General features: G+C 54.9%; 2 protein-coding genes across 4 annotated transcripts in view; one reads left to right on the forward strand and one right to left on the reverse strand.

Annotated features, from left to right (window-relative positions):
* The first annotated feature begins 1,863 nt into the window (after nt 1–1,863).
* On the forward strand, nt 1,864–10,538 carry NRN1 (neuritin 1). 3 transcript variants are annotated; one of them, XR_009565816.1, is made up of 5 exons: nt 3,929–4,400; nt 6,015–6,121; nt 6,210–6,354; nt 6,502–6,743; nt 9,368–9,507. XR_009565816.1 is itself a non-coding variant. In XM_060307876.1 (4 exons), the coding sequence occupies exons 1-4, from the start codon at nt 4,354–4,356 to the stop codon at nt 9,594–9,596; spliced, it is 528 nt and encodes a 175-aa protein (XP_060163859.1). In that variant the 5' UTR covers nt 4,228–4,353; the 3' UTR covers nt 9,597–10,538. The 3 variants fall into 3 exon arrangements, 2 of the variants coding, with proteins under 2 accessions (XP_030737356.1, XP_060163859.1); XM_060307876.1 differs by lacking the exon at nt 6,502–6,743 and having other exon boundaries at nt 4,228–4,400; nt 9,368–10,538; XM_030881496.2 differs by lacking the exons at nt 3,929–4,400; nt 6,015–6,121; nt 6,502–6,743 and adding an exon at nt 1,864–2,098 and having other exon boundaries at nt 9,368–10,538.
* Nucleotides 10,539–17,107: 6,569 nt separating this feature from the next.
* FARS2 (phenylalanyl-tRNA synthetase 2, mitochondrial) overlaps nt 17,108–18,491 on the reverse strand; it is a 509,124-nt gene continuing 507,740 nt past the window's right edge. Inside the window, exon 9 of the mRNA XM_060308104.1 lies at nt 17,108–17,141. Coding sequence (XP_060164087.1) covers nt 17,123–17,141 — 19 coding nt within the window. The 3' untranslated portion in view covers nt 17,108–17,122. The remainder of the gene's footprint in view (nt 17,142–18,491) is intronic.

Genomic DNA, 18,491 nt, shown 5'->3' on the forward strand with positions numbered 1-18,491 from the left:
AGGGCGTCGGGGGCGGGTCCAAGAGACACCCGCCTCTCGCCACCTGCCCCCGCCCCGCCCCCTGGCCGCCCAAGTTTTCGGCTCTTCCAGGAGCCTCAGAGCGCAGGAAAAGGAAACACCCGGGGCTGCCACACCGCCCCTGGACGCTGGAAGGGCTACCCCCCACTGCCGCCCAGCCCGTCCGCCTGGTGACGTCAACAGGGTGGGGCCACGAGGCCCCGCCCCTAGGCCCCGGACCCTGGCCCTCGGGCCCCCAGCTCTGGGTGTACCGCACCTGCGGGATGCGGGAAGGGGCCACCCTGTGCAAACGTTCCGCGTCACAAAGGGCCGCAGTCAGAGCCCCCGCGCCCCCCTTCATCCCCTCAGCCTCCACAGCACGTCCCACCGCCCTTGTTTTGCCCCCTTCTCGCCCTCTCTCTGTCTCTGCATCTCCAAAGAGATGGGCGCGCAGGTGGCACAGTGCCTGGAGAAGCAGATTCGATTCAATATCGCCTTCATCCGTCTGCATATCTACCGCTTACTTAATATCTTGTTTTCTCCTGTAATTTTGGGAGATTTAGCGGGTCCTTTTCATCTTTCATTTCTTTTTTCTCTTCACGGGCTCAAAGTCGGCCGGCTCCTTCCTTAGCATTTGATTAAAGAAGCTAGGATTTAGGCTTCTTTTGGTGCAGAGGAAGGGAAGGAAACCAAAGCCTAACCGCGTTTAGAAAGAAAATAGCTCTGTTCCTCTCTCATCCTTAACTCACGCTGTCGCGGTAGCACCTCGCACGGGCACAGGCGCAGCTGCAGAAGCACTTGGTTGCAGAGAAGGCTGCGTCTACACAGGGTTTGCGCCCGAGCATCAAAAGACAGTGCAGGTGTGTGTGGACGCGGGTGTGCGTGTGCGTACGTGATGTACGTGTGTGCGTGTGTGTGCGGCCCAACAAATAACCTCAAGAGGCGCATCAGGATCAGAAGGAACCCCTCACACTAGCGATCGCCTCGTAAATTTCCGAAAGCTCTGCGAGTCAGTCTATCCCTAGTGTCCGAAAATCGTCTTTGCAGAGGTTCCTTCCTCCCTGCTCTCCCCGCTCCCCAATACAGGTGTCGCCGCGTCTCCTGAAGCGGCCCCTCGCCCGCGGGGGCGTCACCGAAGACGCGAGGTGTATATTTCAGGGCTCCCGCGTGTGCAGATTAAACCCCGCGGGCCTGGGCGTGTGCGCGCGCTCCCGTGCCGTGTGTGCGGGAGGGTCTGGGGCGCTCCCCTCGGCTCGCGGGCGTGAGTGTGTGTGTGTGCTCACGCGCTCCAGGTTGTGCCCCGAGTGCAGCTGCAGGGTTGGAGGAAGAGAGTAGGCCAGTGCAGCGGGGCAGGCGGCCCAGGGGCCTGTCGAATTAACGGGGCCGGCTGAGCAGTTCTTCCCTCTCCCGCTCTCGCTGCTTTAAACCCCGCTGCAACGTAGGGAGGAGGCTGGATTCGCCGAGTTGCTGGTGGAGGAAGGGGAGCAGGTTGAAACAATCGAGTGGGAGCGCCAGGACTCCCCGGCTCCGGGCGGGGCGGGGAGAGGGAGCCCCGGTCCTGCGCAGAGAGGGGGCGGGGTTGGGGGCCCGGGAACAGCGAGAAGGAGGGGGGCGGGGGGTGGGCGGCCGCGGGGCTGGGGAAACGGTCACCTCCGAGAGGCGAGAATTCGTTCGGATCGCACATTAATTGGAGATAACTGATTAATTCGAGCTTCTGATGACTATAAATGGCGATTCTCTACCAAGGTGTCTTTATTTTTTTTAAAAAAGAATCATTCCGTGTCATCCCCCACGTCAGGCCTGCTCGTGGGCGTGAGGCTGTACTTCCTCCGCCCCTCCTAATGGAGTGAACCATTCCCAGCACCTCCCCCTCTCCCTCTCTCTTCCTCGCTCCCTCTCTCTCTCTCCTCCCTCTGCCTTCCCCGTGCATAAAGTCTCCGTCGCTCCTGGAACTTGTTGGCAATGCCTATCTTTCAGCTTCCCCCCGCGTTCTCTAAACTAACTATTTAAAGGTCTGCGGTCGCAAATGGTTTGACTAAACGTAGGATGGGACTTAAGTTGAACGGCAGATATATTTCACTGATCCTCGCGGTGCAAATAGGTAAGTGGCCGGCGAGCCGGGTTCGCGGAGGTACGGCGGACGGCCGGGGCCGAGGTGCCCAAAGGAACCGACTGGCCCGCGGCCGCCCTGGGGTGCGGAGAAGGCGGCAAACCTCCAGGGGTGGGACATGGGATCCAAGGGACTCGCGCGTCCCGGGTTGGTTTTCCTAAAAAAAAGGGGGGGGGGGAGAGAGACTCCAAACGTTCGCCAGGAAATGTGTGCGGCTGGCGTTTTCTGGAGGGGTCTCCCCCCTTTTTCCAAAGCGCACGTCCGTTTTTGCTCCCCTCTCTTGGGTTCACCAGGTTTGGTGCGCTCTGGGGAAATGCACTGGTCTCTGCGATACTGCAAGGTATTATTTTTAAGGGTCAAAAGGTGAATGCAGGAACAAGATGGCTAGGCAGCTACAACTGGAAAGTTTATGTGCAGAAAGCAAAGATATTCTGGGGTTCAGACTGCAGCATTTAGAACTTTGTCATCCTCCCGCCCGCCCCCCCCCCCCCAGCCCCAGTATCCTAGCTGCAGCATTGATACCGGGCAACGCAGACCGGGCTGGGGGGCAAACTGAGAATGATAGGGAACCCCAGAGTACATCTTTTAATATGCTTATCATTGAGGAGCTTGAGTTCAGCTAAATATATGTGGATATAATTTTCTATGCTCATTTGCCTGTTCCTTTCCACATAGGCATCAGTATTTTCTCTATAAGAAGGGGTTAAGAAGTGTTTGCAATATGTCGTGTTGGGTGCCTGTTATTTTTGTTTGTTTGGGACTGATTACGGGTGGGTTTATACAGTCCCCATTTTATGTTAAGGAATCTTGAGTCCTAGCTACACTGTCGTTGTTTAAAAGTTCACATTTTTTCATCCAAAATGAAGAAGGCATTATGGAAGGGAGCGCTAGAAAACCCCCATCCCTGATGCGGGTCAGAGCATTAATTAATGTGGCCTAAAAGTGAAAGTGAAGCAGATTATTAATAGAACGGACAAGAGAAAAAATAGAAACTCTTCAAACGGGTTTTCTGGAGACGAGGGAATTGTTGGTGCCTATCACTTCAGGCTGTAGCATTCTTTGCAGACAAATCCTTGCAGTATTGCGGGGGGTGGAGGGGCTTTAGGGAATCGATTTGGGGCAGGAGATGAAATGCATAACATTTTTCTTCACGAGAAATGTGGGGGAAACAGGCTTTGGAGTTATCTGCATATTAAAATGGATTCTTTGCAGTGGGTTTTGTATGCATTTGACATGATTCTGAGTATCTGGTTTTTTTGCATGAACATTGTAGGGGCTTTAGAATGTGTGGATGCAGGATGTTGACGTTGCCTTTAATTCTAAGAAACGATTTGCTGTTTTGAATCTGGCTGTTTTGAATCTTTGACATTAGTGCAAAGAGCTGCAATAAATAAAGATCATTTCTGATTGCAGCAAATCCCTTAAATCTTGGAAATAACTGGATGTGGCTTTTGCAGTTAGCCTGCAGATTTTTAGAGAGCAGGAGACAGCAGTTGTTTTTGATATAGGGATTGTAATCTGCTTTCCCGGTAGGAAATAACCTTACTATGGATGGGGTTAAAAAAAAAAAAGACAGCGATTGTGTATGCGAAATACGCTTGGAACACAGTAACCTCGGCCCGAAAATGACCATTTGTTGGCTGTGGAATTGCAATGGAGTATACTTGTTCCCGAATGTCTGCCCTTTCCCGCACCAGAGCCTCGATCTTTATTAATTCCCAGCTGGGAACTGTCCCAAATCACTGACATTTGGCAAGAAAAGCGGGGGGTGGGGCAGGGACGGGAAGGTGGAGGGGTGGTGAAGGCAAATGAAGGCTAGGCGGGAGGAAGTTTGGAATGAATGAGAGGTCGAACGAATGAATGAACGGAAGGAAAAGGCACAAGACGCGGACACCGCAGAGAACGGGGAAGTAGCCTGGGTCGCTCGCCCGAGCCTCGCTGAACGAGGGTTCAAGAAGGACGGACAGGGTCGCGCCGGCTGCCCCCTGCCCGGAGGCGTGAGCCTGCGAAACACTTCCCGCGCGCAAGCCCCCGTCCTCCCCAGCCAGCCAGAGACCGCGGAGTCACAGTTGCAAAAAAAAAAACAGAAATTTTCACGACTTCTTATTTTACACGCGCGCGCACACACACACATGCGCGCTGTGACATGTCTTCTCCTCCAGCAGCCCCTGGAAAGATAACGCGACAGGAACGCTTCCCGCGCCCCCCACCCCGGCGAACCCCAATTCTCCTTTAACATAGTGTCAATGCATCTTAGGGGCAACTTTTTCACCACCGAGTCTTGGGGGTGGAGGTAAGGGGTAAGGAGAGGCCGGGTGCCAGGGCGGGAGGGAGGATGGACTGTATTTTATTTCGTTTCCTCGCTGCAAAGCAGCATCTGTGGTACGGATTATAGAGGGCGCCGCGCAGGGTTGAATTCATCGGGACCGCGTTCTGTTGGAACAAAGATTCGTTTATTCAGTGTTCTAGCTGACACTTGCAGTCGCAAGGGCTCTTACTGTTTCGTTGGGGGACCGGGAGATAGATAACGGTTTACGTATCTGCCCGAGCCGAGGTCGAGTCCCTTCCCCAGAGCTTCCCGTTCCGGATTAGAAAGCGCAAGTCCCGCCCAGCTCTTCCTGCAGCAATTTGCAAACGGTGCGCTCTCGGAGGCCTCTGCAGCTTCGGTCACCTTCCCGCTCGCCTGCTTCTGGCCCGGCTCTGGGCACCGGCGGCTTGGGGTGGTGAGGTCCTCCCCGGAGACACCCACACGCGAGCCGCGGCGCCCTGAACACTGCCGGGAAGGGCCCGGCGCTCAGGGTCCAGGCACTGGAGGCCGAATTCCATTCCGAGAAGATTCGCCCCTTCTCTCCCCTCCTCTCGTCCCAGCAGCGCAGATCTGCGCTTCATGCGCGCCCTCCTGGCGTCCCGGGTGCTTTTGGCCGCTCGTCTCGGAATCTTTAGCCCAGTTCGTGGGCCTTGGGAAGGAGAGAAATGGCCACGGCAGCGCGCCGGCCGCCTGGAGCCGCGGGGTCTGGCCGACCTGAGACCAGGAGCGAGGGCCTCGGTGCGGCCGGGGTTTCTTCCTCCCCCACCCCTTCTCCTTCACCTCCTCCCACCGCCCAGACTGCGATCCCGGTCCCCTCTGGAGAGAGCCCGGAGCTGGAGGCCGAGAGCCCCTGGCGGCAGCCATCTGGGCCCTGAGACGCACTGCTGGGGCCTGGCGAGGAAGGGTCTCACCCCCCCACCTCCCGCTGGCGGGAGTGGTGGCCGGTCTTTCCAGGGGAGCCGAGCCGCGGATAGAGGCGGAAGGAAGCAAGGGATCGGCCTCACGGGTTTGGCCTCCGCGGAGGTGACCCGGGGTCATTAGCTCAGACACATCCTGACTCTGCCGGGCCGCGACTGCCCCAGACCACTCGTCCCCTCGCCCAGTCTCTCGGGGTCGGGGAGCGAGGACCTCACTAGGAACGCACACTGCATGGTAGACAGTCGGTCTTAGAGTGAAACAATCCATGTCGGTGGCTGCTGGTAGCTTCCAGCGACTTTATTAGTTTGTTCATTCAGCAGTGTTTGCTGAGCGCCCGCCGAGCCCGAGGCTTCTTCGCCCGACGTGGCGCTCGGTTCGGCTCCCGGCCCCCGGCTCTGCCGCCTCCCAGCCCCTTCCTCGCCCCCGCGCTGTGCTTTCGGACCCCCTCCGTCACCTCAGAAAGGGAAGATCTCACTTGGAGACCCTTGACGGGCTCGCTGGGAAACGTTGGGAAACGAAGGAGGGAGTGAGGAGAAAGAGAGAAATAAAAGAGGCGGGGGAGGTGAGAAGAGGGGGCGATGGAAACAGAAAAAGAGATGGAGCCAGATGCGGGAGGGAGTAGAACAATAGGAAGGGCCTCGCCTCCCCTGTCCACACCGCTCACGCACCGGCCATCCGCAGAAGACGCGCAGTTGGGTGCGGGTCGCTCGTTCTCGGGCCAAACCGTTCATTCACCTTTGGACCTGGCGCTCCCCGAGCCCGGGCGCTAGTGGACACCGCTGGACGGGGTGAGGCGCGCCGGGCCCAGGCGGGCGGGCCGTCGGGCTGCGGGGCGGCGTCGCGGTCCTGCTGACCGGTGTTCCCTCCTCCCCGCAGCGTACCTGGTGCAGGCCGTGAGAGCAGCGGGCAAGTGCGATGCGGTCTTTAAGGGCTTTTCGGACTGTTTGCTCAAGCTGGGCGACAGCATGGCCAACTACCCGCAGGGCCTGGATGACAAGACCAACATCAAGACCGTGTGCACGTAAGTGTTCTCTCTGGCCCTCGAGGTTTCCTTTCGGGGGGGGGTGGGGCGCTGCGGAGGTGGGAGGGCGCCCCGCCTCCCGCCGGCGGTCTGTATTTGGCACCAGTGCGAATCCGCGCCTTCTCACCTTCTGGCTCCCACCCTCAGGCCTTTGCCGGGGCCTGCCCCGCCCAAGGGGACCCTGTGGCCTGGGATGGGCAGAGGATGATCCTTTCCGCCGGGCCCAGTCCCACCCTCCGCAGCCTGACCCGCGCGCACAGAGGCGCGCGCAATCCACGCGCTGGAACCGGGGACGAGGGTTTGGAGAGCAGCTGGCAGTTCCTCGCTGCGCTTTGAGGCCGTCTTCGTCTCCCTTTCCTGCTGCGCGAATGAGCACTTCCTGAAGAACGGTTGGTTTGGTTTGAGGGGCGTTTTTGGTAGTTCTACTAGGTTCGCTTAAAAGGAAAGGCACTCCCCTATTTTGTCCACTTCCTCTAATAAAACTCCCCTCCGGTGCCCGCCAAGAAAATTCGCGAGCAGCAAGGGAGTGCAGATCCCTCTTCCTCTTTCTAGGAGAGAGACTGAAAGAATATTTTGTTTTGTGCCAATGACTTTGCCCAAGAGGAGCATGTCCCAAATGTCCAGTGATCACTTCTGCGGAGTTGGTAGCCAATTCGGAGCTTTAGAGTAGTTACCTTTCTTGCTTCCCCCCTCCCTCCTCCGTCTGCAAGGTGTCCCCAGGCCAGGCCAGGAGGGAGTTCATGGACAGGCCCAGTGGCGTTTTTTCCAGAGCTTGGCTGGAAAGCACAGCTCCCACTGGCAAATGAGGGTAGCAGAGCCCTACTGTGGTGGACCAGCTGCATTTTAGCTGCTGCAGACCTTAGAAATACTCCCATCTTCTGCAATACACATGCACACACACTGCTACTTCATTTTTCAAAAATAGTTGTGAACCTCCCCACCCCCATAATGGTCCTTCCAATAAAGCCAAGGCAAAAGGTGTTCTTTGTTTCCCATAGGTTGGAGTGGCCATCTTCTGCACCATCCTTAATTTTGCTACACAGTCTTAAATACCCTGGTGGCCACCAGAAGCCACAGCGGCTAAGTGGCTGCTACTTTCCTATCAGGAAAGGGACAAAAGGCTGGGTCTGGGATGCACACCCACCTACTTTAATCCTAAGTGTCTGATGATAGGTAAGAAATGTACCTATAACGATGGACAAGAGGCTAAATACGGATCAGCTCTCAAATCCTCCCTCACTTGCCAGAACTTGGTTATTCCAAAGCTATTTTAATTTTTTAGCAGGACTTTCGTCCTGGAAAATGGAAATGAGGCGGGCCCCTCTCAGAGGTGGCAGCCACAGCTGGGTCAAGGCTCCCACGCTGTTGGTGGCACTGAAGCCCACCTCTTCTCAGTGCCACCTGGATTCTGTCATCTTCCACCATGTCTCTCTTCCAGGAAGGCCCTGTCCCCATCTGGGCATGCATGAGGAAAGGAGAGATTTAGACATCCTTTGGGAGGTGTAATTATGCAGAGAGCTGTCCTGCCGCCTCTCGGTTTCTCTAAATCTCAGTATTTATTACAAATTGAGGAACCTGGAAGCCCTGCACCCCAGGCCCCCCAGTCCTCATAAATCAGAGACTCACGGAGGTCATTAGAAAACAGCCATTGCTCAAGGCCGTCCAACAAGCATTTATAACTTGACTGTCAGCCAGAAGATGGGGTGGGAGTGGAAACCAGGATAAATCGTGCTTACAGTCCGGGCTAGTGAGCAGAAAGGAGAGAGGGGAGAAAATAACAACCACATTTCGTGGAGGGCCCTCCCTGGTGACCTGGCGCTAAGGGCCCGGGCGAAGTGGGAGCCCGCCCAGAGTTACCGAGGCTCACTGATCGACCCAGCCCCGAAAGGAGACAGCGCCCCAGGAATCGATCACGGGTTGGAATGATATTTAGTCTCGAGATCTATTTTGGGTTTTCAGAAGAAAGGGGGACAATAAAAAAAAAAAAAAAGGACAAGTTGGCTGAAGGTTGTGGGGCGGGGCTCGGAACCGAGCCCAGGAGGAGCGAGTGGCTGAGTACCGCGCGGGGCTCCGGGAAGAGGAGAGAGGGGAGGGCTGGGAGTAGGGTCCCTCGAAGGCTGGCAGCGGCGGGCACCGCGCCGGCCCAGGAGCCCGGGCCTGGGGGTGCTGGCAATACACCCCGAAGGCCGCGGAGGTCCAGGGCCACGAAGAAGCCTCGGGAGAGGGGAAAGGGCAGGGCCGGAGCTCTGGGGTTTGAGGAAGCTGGAGGAGGCCAGGAAGCCAACCCCGGGGGCCCGGGCGCTGACACTCACCGACCCCGTGGAGGGGAGAGGCAGGCCGCAGTCTCCGGAGCGAATCAGAGCCGGGGGGGCGTGGAGAGCAAGGCGAGGGGCCACGGAGGACCGAAGCAAGCGAGTAGGGGGAAGTGAGGAACGGAACAGAGGAAAACCGAGGGGAGGGAAAAGGAGGAAGACAAAGAAGGGGAGAGGGAAGAAGGCGAAGGGGAAAGCGGGAGACAAAAGGAGGAGCGGAGGAGAATGAAGGCCACGGGGAGAGTGCGCGGCGGCGTGGAGAGGGAGGGAGGGAGACAGAAGGGGCGGGCGGAGGAGAAAGCGGGAAGCCCGGAGGGGAGGGCCGTGCTCCGAGCAAGCAACCCGCTTGCAAGCCAGGAGGCATTAATGGGCGGCAGCTTGCGAGGCTTAGCACTGTTTTCCTAGCTTTGCCCGCGGAGGCCCAGCAATCTGTTTGCGCAGGCCGAGGTGCCAGCGCGGCGCAGCGGGCGCGGCCCGGCTGCCGGGCCGCGGAACCAGAGAGGGAAGGGGCGGCCTCCACCTGGGTCAGCGGCATCCAGGCTGCGCGGAGGTCCCGGGAGCGCCCACCGGGCCCCGCCCGGCGCCGGGCCGGCGGAGAGGAGGTCGGAGGGGGGCGCCGGGAGGTTTGCCCGGGGCGCAGGCCCGGGGTCCTTCCCGCGCCCAAAGTGAACCCGCTTCTGTTTTGTTCTGTTCCTCGCCAGATACTGGGAGGATTTCCACAGCTGCACGGTCACAGCCCTTACGGATTGCCAGGAAGGGGCGAAAGATATGTGGGATAAACTGAGAAAAGAATCCAAAAATCTCAACATCCAAGGCAGCTTATTCGAACTCTGCGGCAGCGGCAACGGGGCGGCGGGGTCCCTGCTTCCGGCGCTCTCCGTGCTCCTGGCGTCCCTCTTGGCAGCTCTAGCGACCTGGCTTCCCTTCTGAGCGCGGGGCCGGCTTCCCCCGCGCGCCCACACACACTCACGCCATGCTCCCGGAAATCGAGAGGAAGATCCATTCGTTCTTTGGGGACGTTGTGATTCTCTGTGATGCTGACAACACTCATAGGATTGTGGGAAATCCTGGTTCTCTTTTTGATTTCGTTTGTTTTTTTGTGTTTTATTTGCCAAATGTTACCGATCAGTGAGCAAAGCAAGCACAGCCAACATCGGACCTCAGCTTCAGTCCGTCTTCCCACAGAAATACGAAAACGGCAAACCCACCCCATTTTTTTAATTTTTATTTTTTGGCACAAGAATCTCAGGAACGGCCCTGGGCCGCCTACTATATTAATCATGTTAATACATGACAAATTACGGGCTCCTCCTAATAGGAAAGAGAGGAGAGGAGAAGGCCAGGGGAATGAATTGAAGAGAGAAGCATCTCGTGAATAATTCACACTCACGTCTTTCTAACACAGTATCTTGTTTTGATCATTTCCACTGCACATTTCTCCTCGAGAAAAGTGAAAGGACGGGTTGTTGGCCTTGTGTTTTAAGGCTAGGAGGGAGAGAGGAAAGGGGTTGAGGAAACCTCGGGTTAGAGGTACAGGCTGCCAGAAAAAAAACGCTGCTGAAATCACTGAGAGGTTAAGCTTTACCTGCTCGTGTTGATGCACCTTTCCAAGTCCACTGCCTTGAGTTTCCCTCTTGTTTTAGCTGTTACACATACAGTAATACCTGAATATCCAATGGTATAGATCACGGGGGGGGGGGGATGTTAAATGTTAATCTAAAATATAGTTAAAAAAAGATTTTGACATAAAAGAGCCTTGATTTTAAAAAAAAGAGAGATGTAATTTAAAAAGTTTATTATAAATTAAATTCAGCAAAAAAAAAATTTGCTACAAAGTATAGAGAAGTATAAAATAAAAGTTATTGTTTGAAATGGGGGTGTCGTCTGTTTCCTGCCCCAAGCCTGCTTTCTTGGCCGAGCTCTCGGGGTTACCTGAAGGGACACAGGATGCCGGGTGATCAGTTCACCTGTTCACAAGCCACCTGCTAACCTACCGTCTTCAAGCAGACCCTCCTCCACCAGGACACCTTGCCACGTCCCTGAAATTGTGTTTACTTAGGAGAAAGAGGAGGTTATATTTTAAATAAGTAAACGGCAAGGATCCTTTCTAGGTGAGGTCTGGGGACACTGGGCTTGCGCGCAGCTGAGAACGCACACGCACACCCACGCGGGTCGGAGCCTCAACGACCGGCTCCGAAGGCCGCGCCCTCCCGGCGACACGCCGCTTCCTCTGCGGTGGCCAGAGGCACCTTGCAGAGGAACCACCATTAAGGGCTCTCACAGAGGGGCCAGATGCTGTGGTCCCTGGCAGGGATCAGGTGAATCCTTTCATAATTAGTAAGACAGCTCAGCTGAAATGGCGAGGAGACGGGGTCTATCGATCTGGCAGTCGAGCTGCTTCCACCTCTCCTACTTACAGGCCCGCATGGCCTTACAGAGAAGTAAACATTCGCGAATAAACGCGAGCAGAGGAGCGCGGGGTCCGGGGCTGCTGGATGCGAGCAGGCTGGGGGGGCAGACCCGAATGTGGGTCTTTGGGCTCAAAGACAGCGAAATCGGATTTCTTGGACAAGGTGAGGGTGGGAGGGAGCTGCGGGGGCCCCGAGGGGTCTGGGGGTGGAGATGGGGGCGGGGAGGGAGGCTGAGAAGGCTGCAGCGGGTTCCCGCGACGCGCTCCTGGAGGGTGCACGGGGCCCTGAAATGCAATGTGTAAACAATCGCTAGAGTAACAGTTCATAAATCAAACCCAGTAGGTCGCAGCCCAATCTGCATTCCCGCCACGGATTGAATTCCAGCAACACATGCGTCCCTGCGCCCCGAGCGCTGGAAGCCGCCCGGTTTCTTAATGGCAGCATCTATTAGCGCGGCGGGTTCACGCACGCCACCTCGCCTCCACTCCTGGGACTATTTCCCTCGCTGCCCCCCGCCCCCAAGCCGCCCCCTCCTCCGCCGACCCTGCAGTTTCGGGCCAGACCAAAGGAAATCCTCGCTGCCTGCGCGGAGTGGCCACCCACCCCGGAACGCTGGCTGTTTGGGTACATAGAGTTTGGTTTTGATCGTTTCATTTCAATGTAATTTTCGGCCTAAGTGTAAGTGGGACGATTCTAGCCTGAGTTCAACCCCTGGAATTCAAATTAAAATGTCTGAGCCTGTTATAAACACGGATCTATTTAATGATGGGGGGGAAGGAGGAGAAAGAGGGTCTACTCGGGCCAGTCTTGCTTCGATAGCCTCCCCTCTCCTATTCGTGTTTCTACCTCCGCAAACTGGGGGCGAAGCAGCGCGCACCCCTGGGCCCATTGCTCGCCAAAGGAAAACGCACGCGGCGTTCTCCCCAGGCTTTGGGGTGGTGGTGGGGGGAGACCCCCGCGACACAAGGAGGACACCCCTCCCCTCACAGAGCAGTCTTCCCTCCTAGAAAACGACCTCCTCCGAGATCTGGAAGGAGGCGAGTCTGTGGGAGGGGAGAGGGGCGGGGATAAGGAACGCGGGCTCGGTCGCTCTGGTCTCCAGGAACCTGGTCCTCCTGCTGCGGCTCCAGCTGCCTCCCAGGTGGGGCCTCCCTCCAGGGCGGCCTGTCCCAGATCGTCGGGGGGGGGGGGCCTCCAGAGAGCTGGGTGCCGTGTCGGGGCTCCCTCGCCCTTTGGTAGGCCGGGGAACACCCTCCAGTGCTCTTGGGGAGAGAGCCCAGGGACGCAGGGCCGTGAGTCCCGGAAACGCGGCCGCATCGCGTAGAGGACTTTTCTTCTGGTTGTAGTGATTGTTTAGATTATTATCGCGCCGTCTTCGACTATAATTTGTTGTTTAATCATGATGACATCTCCATATGTTAGTTGGTGTTACCGTTTTTAAGCAGCAGCGCGGTAAGCCCTGCTCCCAGCTCGGGGAGGTAGTAACCAACGTGAGCACGAGCCACGTCCCACCGCTGAGATGGGGTTTGGGGGTGCAGGCGGTGAGGAGTGGGTATCAGGCACCGAGGGGATCGTCCTCCCGACCTCGGCCCGGTGGTTCCAGCTCTGCGCATCGCTTTGCACGTGGCCCACTCGCGCTAGGCTGCCAGCCCTTGAGGACCTGGGGTCGGGGAAGGGCCCTCCCACTCCATCCCTTGCCCGAGTAGATTCAAGGCACAGAATTCCACTGGAGTGTAATGTTTGGTTATCCTCAGGAAAATGTCAGAGAGGCCAAGTCCAGAGCCCCCGGCTCAGCCCCCCAACTCCAGGGCCCTTGGGAGCTGGACGTATAGGGGGGAAGAGACACGCAAGGAAAGAAGAAGGATGGGGGCGTGGAAAATGGAGGAGAAAGTTGGGGAGAACCGGTCCGGAAGCAGGGCGAGCGGAGGGGAGAGAGGAAAGCAGGCATCTTAGACTGGAGACGACAGCGCTGTGGACAGAGGTGGAGGATAGAGATGAATCTGGGACCTGTTTTCATTCAGGATCCTCAGGGAAGCGAATCAGCCCAAGGACCACCACGTAGATTCTCTTTCTGGGCATCTGGAGATCCTTTCACTCCGGCTGAAGCCTGGAGGGCGAGGGCCCCACGGGTGGCAGCGCCATGGGGCTGGCCAGGTCGAGCCCAAGCGTGGGAACTCGGATGGACGACACGGAGAGCAGCCTTTCCCCTTTTCCACTTCCCGAAATTCCCTCAGTGCTGGCAGAGCTGCTTCCGGAAAGGTCTTCCTTCGACTCTTCTCTCCCTCTCCCCGCCCCACACAAGGGGCTGCGCACTGGCAGTGCCAGGCTGGACGCGGGTGGCCCCAGGGAGAGGTCCACTCTCCGGAACAGTCCACCGCCCTGTCCCACGGGACCCGAGGGAAGGTTCGCTGCCTCTCCTTTCTTCCGAACACCTACCAAAGGAAATCAAAGTGTTGGTGCCCTTGCCCCTCGCCGCTCGCCCCTGGAGTGAAAAGAAAGTGGGGGGCGGAGAGCCATGAGGACACGCGCTGAGCAGTTGGCTGCTCTGCACTCCGGAGGCCTGGGCATCAGGGAACTTTCTAATGAAGTAGTTTGGGGTTTTCCCCCAAGGAGAAGAACGGCATCTCCCAAGGGCCTTCCCTTGAGATTGAGGTGGGGGCAGCCTGGGGCCCAGACCCAAATACCGGCATAAAAAAACTGGGCCCATAGAGAACAGACTGGCGGTTGCCAAGGGACAGGGGGTTGGGGGAGGGCTGGAGTGGGAGGTCGGGGTTAGCAGGTGTCAGCTTTTATGTAGAGAATGGGTAACAATGGCTCTGCAAGTTCTACTGTAGAGCACAGGGGGCTATGTTCAATATCCCGTGATAAACCATAATGAAAAAGAATATGAAAAAGGAATATATACATATATATATATACCTGAATCACTTTGCTGTACACCTGAAACTAACACAACATTGTAAATCAACTATACTCCAATAAAATAAACTTAAAATAAATAAATAAATAAAACGAACCAAGAAGAAAGAAAGAAGAAAACTGGGCCCAGCACTACCCAGCCAGGCTCGGGCAGCCTCCCGGCTCCAGCCCCCGAAAGGAAGTGGAGACAAGGAGTGTAACCTCCTGTCCAGATTCTCGCCCTGGAAGGACATGCCTTTACAGTGAGGACCCAGGAGCCAGAAGACTTCTGTTACCAGCCGCATAACCACGGGTGGCTTCCTTAACCCCTCCGGACCTCAGTTTCCTCCTCTGTAAAATGGGCACGATCATACCTTCCTCATGGGGTTGTACTTTGGGTCAAATATGATAACATGGGTGAAGCGCTTTCGCACTACATGCCTCTTACCTGCTGTTAGCTGTTATTACTCTTGTTTCCTCCTGCCTCCAAACAGGCTTAATCCCATGGGTCTCCCTGAATTCTTCAGAATAACCTGGAGGAGAGCACCTCATTTATGACCTTTAATACTGTGGAGCAATTTTCCCTTATACTCCAGCAGCTTCATTTCCTCTTGCTACAGGCCGGCCCACTCCAGCCTTCTCAGGAAGCTCTAGATAATCTCCCTGAATTAAGTCAGCCTCTGGACAGGCTCTGTGATTGCAGACCCTACCCCACCTCCAGCTGGCGCCAGAGCCCAGGGCGGGCCCCTGGCTCTCCCTGCCTTCGAACCCCCAATCTGGGGTCCCTGGTTTTCTCACCGCTAACGGGTTTGCTCCTGGAGTCTCCTCCACAGCTTCCCTCCCCACCCCTAGCCCTTCCCCCCACCCCCGCCATTTAGAGTAAACTCCTCTCTCAGAATTTAACCCAAAAAAGTCATTCATTTATTGTAATCCGCCACGCAATACAATGATACGTAGAGAGAAGAACATTAACCCAGCCTGCACTAATGGTAGTAGACACGTGGGTCCTCACACACCTCTCCCCGTGCTCATGGAAACATACCCTGACGTACACCCGTACTGGGCTTTTTTTCAGTTTTACAAAATTATGACATATATTTCTCTTCTACTAATCCTTCAAGATCAAGAGCTAAGCAAATAACTCCTTTTAAATGTTACACAATATTTCTTAGACAGCCATACTACAATTTATTTAATTTTCCACCCATTGATGGACGTTTAGGCTTTTCAAGTTTTGTGTGTATGTCCTACGAATATTGTCGTAATAAATATTCCTCTTCCAACAACATTGTGTACTAGTATTTTTATTTCTTCGATAGACTAAATTCCCCCAAACTTGGATTGCTGGACAGGAAGGTATGTATGTGTGTTTATTTGTTATTTTTTAAATGTATATGTGCTTTTAATTTTTTTAAAAAAACGTTGGATTACTTTCCTGAAGAGTGTGGATTGCCCATTTCCCCACATCCTGATCAACACTGTACGTGAACACTTTCTTGGTTTGTCAGCCCAGTAGATACCTGGCGGCTTTCTGGAAGGCCATGCTTCCCAGCTCTGCATTGGGTGCTCTGGGCCCCTCTCTGCCTTGATCACCACCAGAGGCCCCCCAAGACCACCACCCACCTTCTGGGGAAGGTCCAGCTAAGCTTTGGGTCCCCCTCCCTCAAGCAGTGGGGCAGCGGCAAGGGCCAAGTCAGGCGTAATCACTCCTGGAACTCCCCTGACTTTGTCTCTAATATAATGCACATGCCTCCGGGCTTGGCCAGGGACCACGGGCAGGTGGCGTGGGGACTCGGCCACTTCCACTAGGGGACGCCCCCTGAGGCTCCGTGGGCCAGTGCCAAGGCTGGATCCCCTGGCCTGTCCACAGTGGAGAGTGAGGAAGGAAGAGGTCTACAAAGATGACAGCTGAACGTCTCTTTTCCATCCAATGAGACCAGCTGGGAGCGAACCAGGAGGATGGGGGATTCAGGGTACACAGACCTGGATTATACTCTGTCTTGTGTCTCTTCCCCACTTGCTCTGCCCCGCTTCTTAAAAGATTTAACTTACTTTTATTGAGCACTTACGACATGCTAGGCATTAGACTAAATCTTCGCCAACATCATCCCATTTTTGCACCCATTTCTGTAGGCTACCGTATTAGCCTTATTTCACAGGTAAGAAACAGGTTTAGAGAAAGGTTAGAAATTTGCCCCAAATCAGCAGGCAGAGCTGAAATGTGAGCACGCGTCTGTTTCAGGAACCTGTTTTAAGACTTCACTTTGCTGCTTCTATTACTATTTTGAGCGAAAAGAGAGATAGAGAGCACGAGGTAAAAAAAAAAAACAGCAATGACAAAGAAACATGAGTTCTGTGATAGGTAGAATAATGGCCTCGAAAAGAGTCCTAATCTCTGGAAGCTGTGAATATGTTCGTTACATGGCAAAGGGGAGTTTAAGGCTGCAGATGGAGTTAGGTTGCTAACGGGCCGACCTCAGACTAGGGAGGTTATCCTGGGTTGCCCCTGAGGGCCCAATATTCTCAGGAGGGTTATTAAGAGTCAGGAGGGAAGCAGAAGAGGTCGGGGTCAGGGGATGTGAGAAGGACTCCACCCACCTTTGCTGACTTTGAGGATGGAGGGAAGTGCCCACAAGCCAAGGAATCTGAGCAGCCTCTAGACAGTGGAAAAGACAAGGAAATGGATTCTCCCCCAGAGTCTTCGGAAAGGCATGCAGGCCAGTGACGTTAGCCCAGTGAAACCCATGCCACACTTCCGACCTACAGAACCAACCGTAAGATAAGAAATCTGCATTGTTTAAGCCACCAAGTTTACGGTAGTTTGTTACAGTTGCAGACAGAAAAATCATACAAATCCTAATTTTTATATTACAGATATCCAGAGAGCCTGGGTGTACGGGATGTATGTTTGCTGAGAACTGCTCAGGGCCCGTCTTTGAGTTTTGGGGAGTGGAGGTAGGGGTCATGGCAGCTTTATTTCAGCCTGGGGCGGGGGCAGTAGTATATGTGAAGGAAAGAAGACATTAGGGGGTAAGTTTCAAAGGACAAGAAACGAAAAGTTGTGTTGACGTCTTACCATGTGCTGGCATAGAAGCTTTCTCATTATCTTCTCCTCCTTTTTGTGTCCCTTCGAGCTGCAAGAGCCTCCTATTTGCTTCCTCTTCCTCTGGTAATTGAATGGACACGCAGGTGAGTTACTTGGTTCTGTACCAGTCGCTTGCACGCCTGCTCAGATATGAGAACTTCATCTACAGTAATAGATGGTTTGATGGGACATTCATGAAATGTATCACCAGGTGGTTATTCCCCTGATATATCACAGCAACTGATATTAGCTACAGACCTTATCACCTGGACAAATCACGTGTTGGATTGATTTTTTAATGGTGGTGGTATTTCCAACTTCGTACGTGACCCAGAGGACAGAAGGAAGTGGGTCCAATCTCTATGGAATTGCTGGAATGAATCGCTTGCTATGGGTGTCTAGGAAGGGAGGTGAGTAAGAGAAACACAGGAAAAAGCAAAGCCACACCGGCCACAGGCAGGCACCGCCTGCCACATGGAGAGAAACTCCTTAACATAGGCCAAACCTGCTAAAGAGGAGAGGAGAGAAGAGGACACACTTGTCCATCTGGGTTAATCGAGTCACAGATTGCTTTGTTGACACCAAGATACCTCTGTGGGAGTCTCTTCTCGAGTAAGAAAGAAGCAAGACGAAGCAAGCAAGCTGGTGGACGAGGCCAGGCACGGAGAGCTGGCTTCAGCCTGGGGGACAGATTCCTGCCCCTGGGGCTGCCTCGTCTTTCCACTGCCTTGGAGGGGCTTCAGAGCTGTGGGGAGTGACTGTGAGAAACGGCCCTGGGACGCTCCTAGCTCTCTGGTTGCCTCCCCAGGCTGCTGAATTGTGCCTCCTTCAGGCAGGAGAGGGAATCCCAAGCAAAGGGGTCCATTTAACACTGGCCAAACACTAATTCTTCACGATAGGCAAACTTGAAGGGGAAGAGAGCATCTCGGGTGTGTGGAAGGCACCTCCGTCAACGTCAACTCCACTCCGGAGCTGTGACAGCCCCCACCTGGGTGCCAGCCAGGCCCTGGAGGCATTCTCCCTGCCTAGTGCATGGGGCCGTCACGTCTGTATCAGGCACACCTGCTACCTTTCACAGAGCAGCCTTGAGCCAGTGCATTTTCCTGTGTAACTGTTCTCCTGCCCTCCTTTTTGCACTGTGTCCTGCTCTTTTGAACGGAATGAGAGGGCCAACTGCATTTCCTCCATTGCTTTGTTTATAGGATGTGTTGTATATTTTTTTCCTCTTTCTGAAATAGTCTTTGGCACTTTTACAGATAGCAGAAAAGAGAGGCTCAAATCTTTATTTTCAGGAATTGCTATACATGTATATTCAAATCCAAAATGTATTCGTGTATACCCACTTACACAGATATTCATAATGACATAGTCTCCAATTCATATCCTCTCTAATTCATATGCATTCTCTCTAAGACACACAGAGATACACAC

This window comes from Globicephala melas, chromosome 11, assembly GCF_963455315.2.
Source record: "Globicephala melas chromosome 11, mGloMel1.2, whole genome shotgun sequence".
NCBI lineage: Eukaryota > Metazoa > Chordata > Mammalia > Artiodactyla > Delphinidae > Globicephala > Globicephala melas.

Bases quoted from the DNA above. Each gene is read 5' to 3' on its own strand.
- NRN1 (XM_060307876.1), top strand. From the start codon at position 4,354: ATGCATCTTAGGGGCAACTTTTTCACCACCGAGTCTTGGGGGTGGAG. The intron at 4,401-6,014 runs GTAAGGGGTAAG...GGCCATCCGCAG, and splicing joins ACCGAGTCTTGGGGGTGGAG to AAGACGCGCAGTTGGGTGCG. The intron at 6,355-9,367 runs GTAAGTGTTCTC...GTTCCTCGCCAG, and splicing joins AACATCAAGACCGTGTGCAC to ATACTGGGAGGATTTCCACA.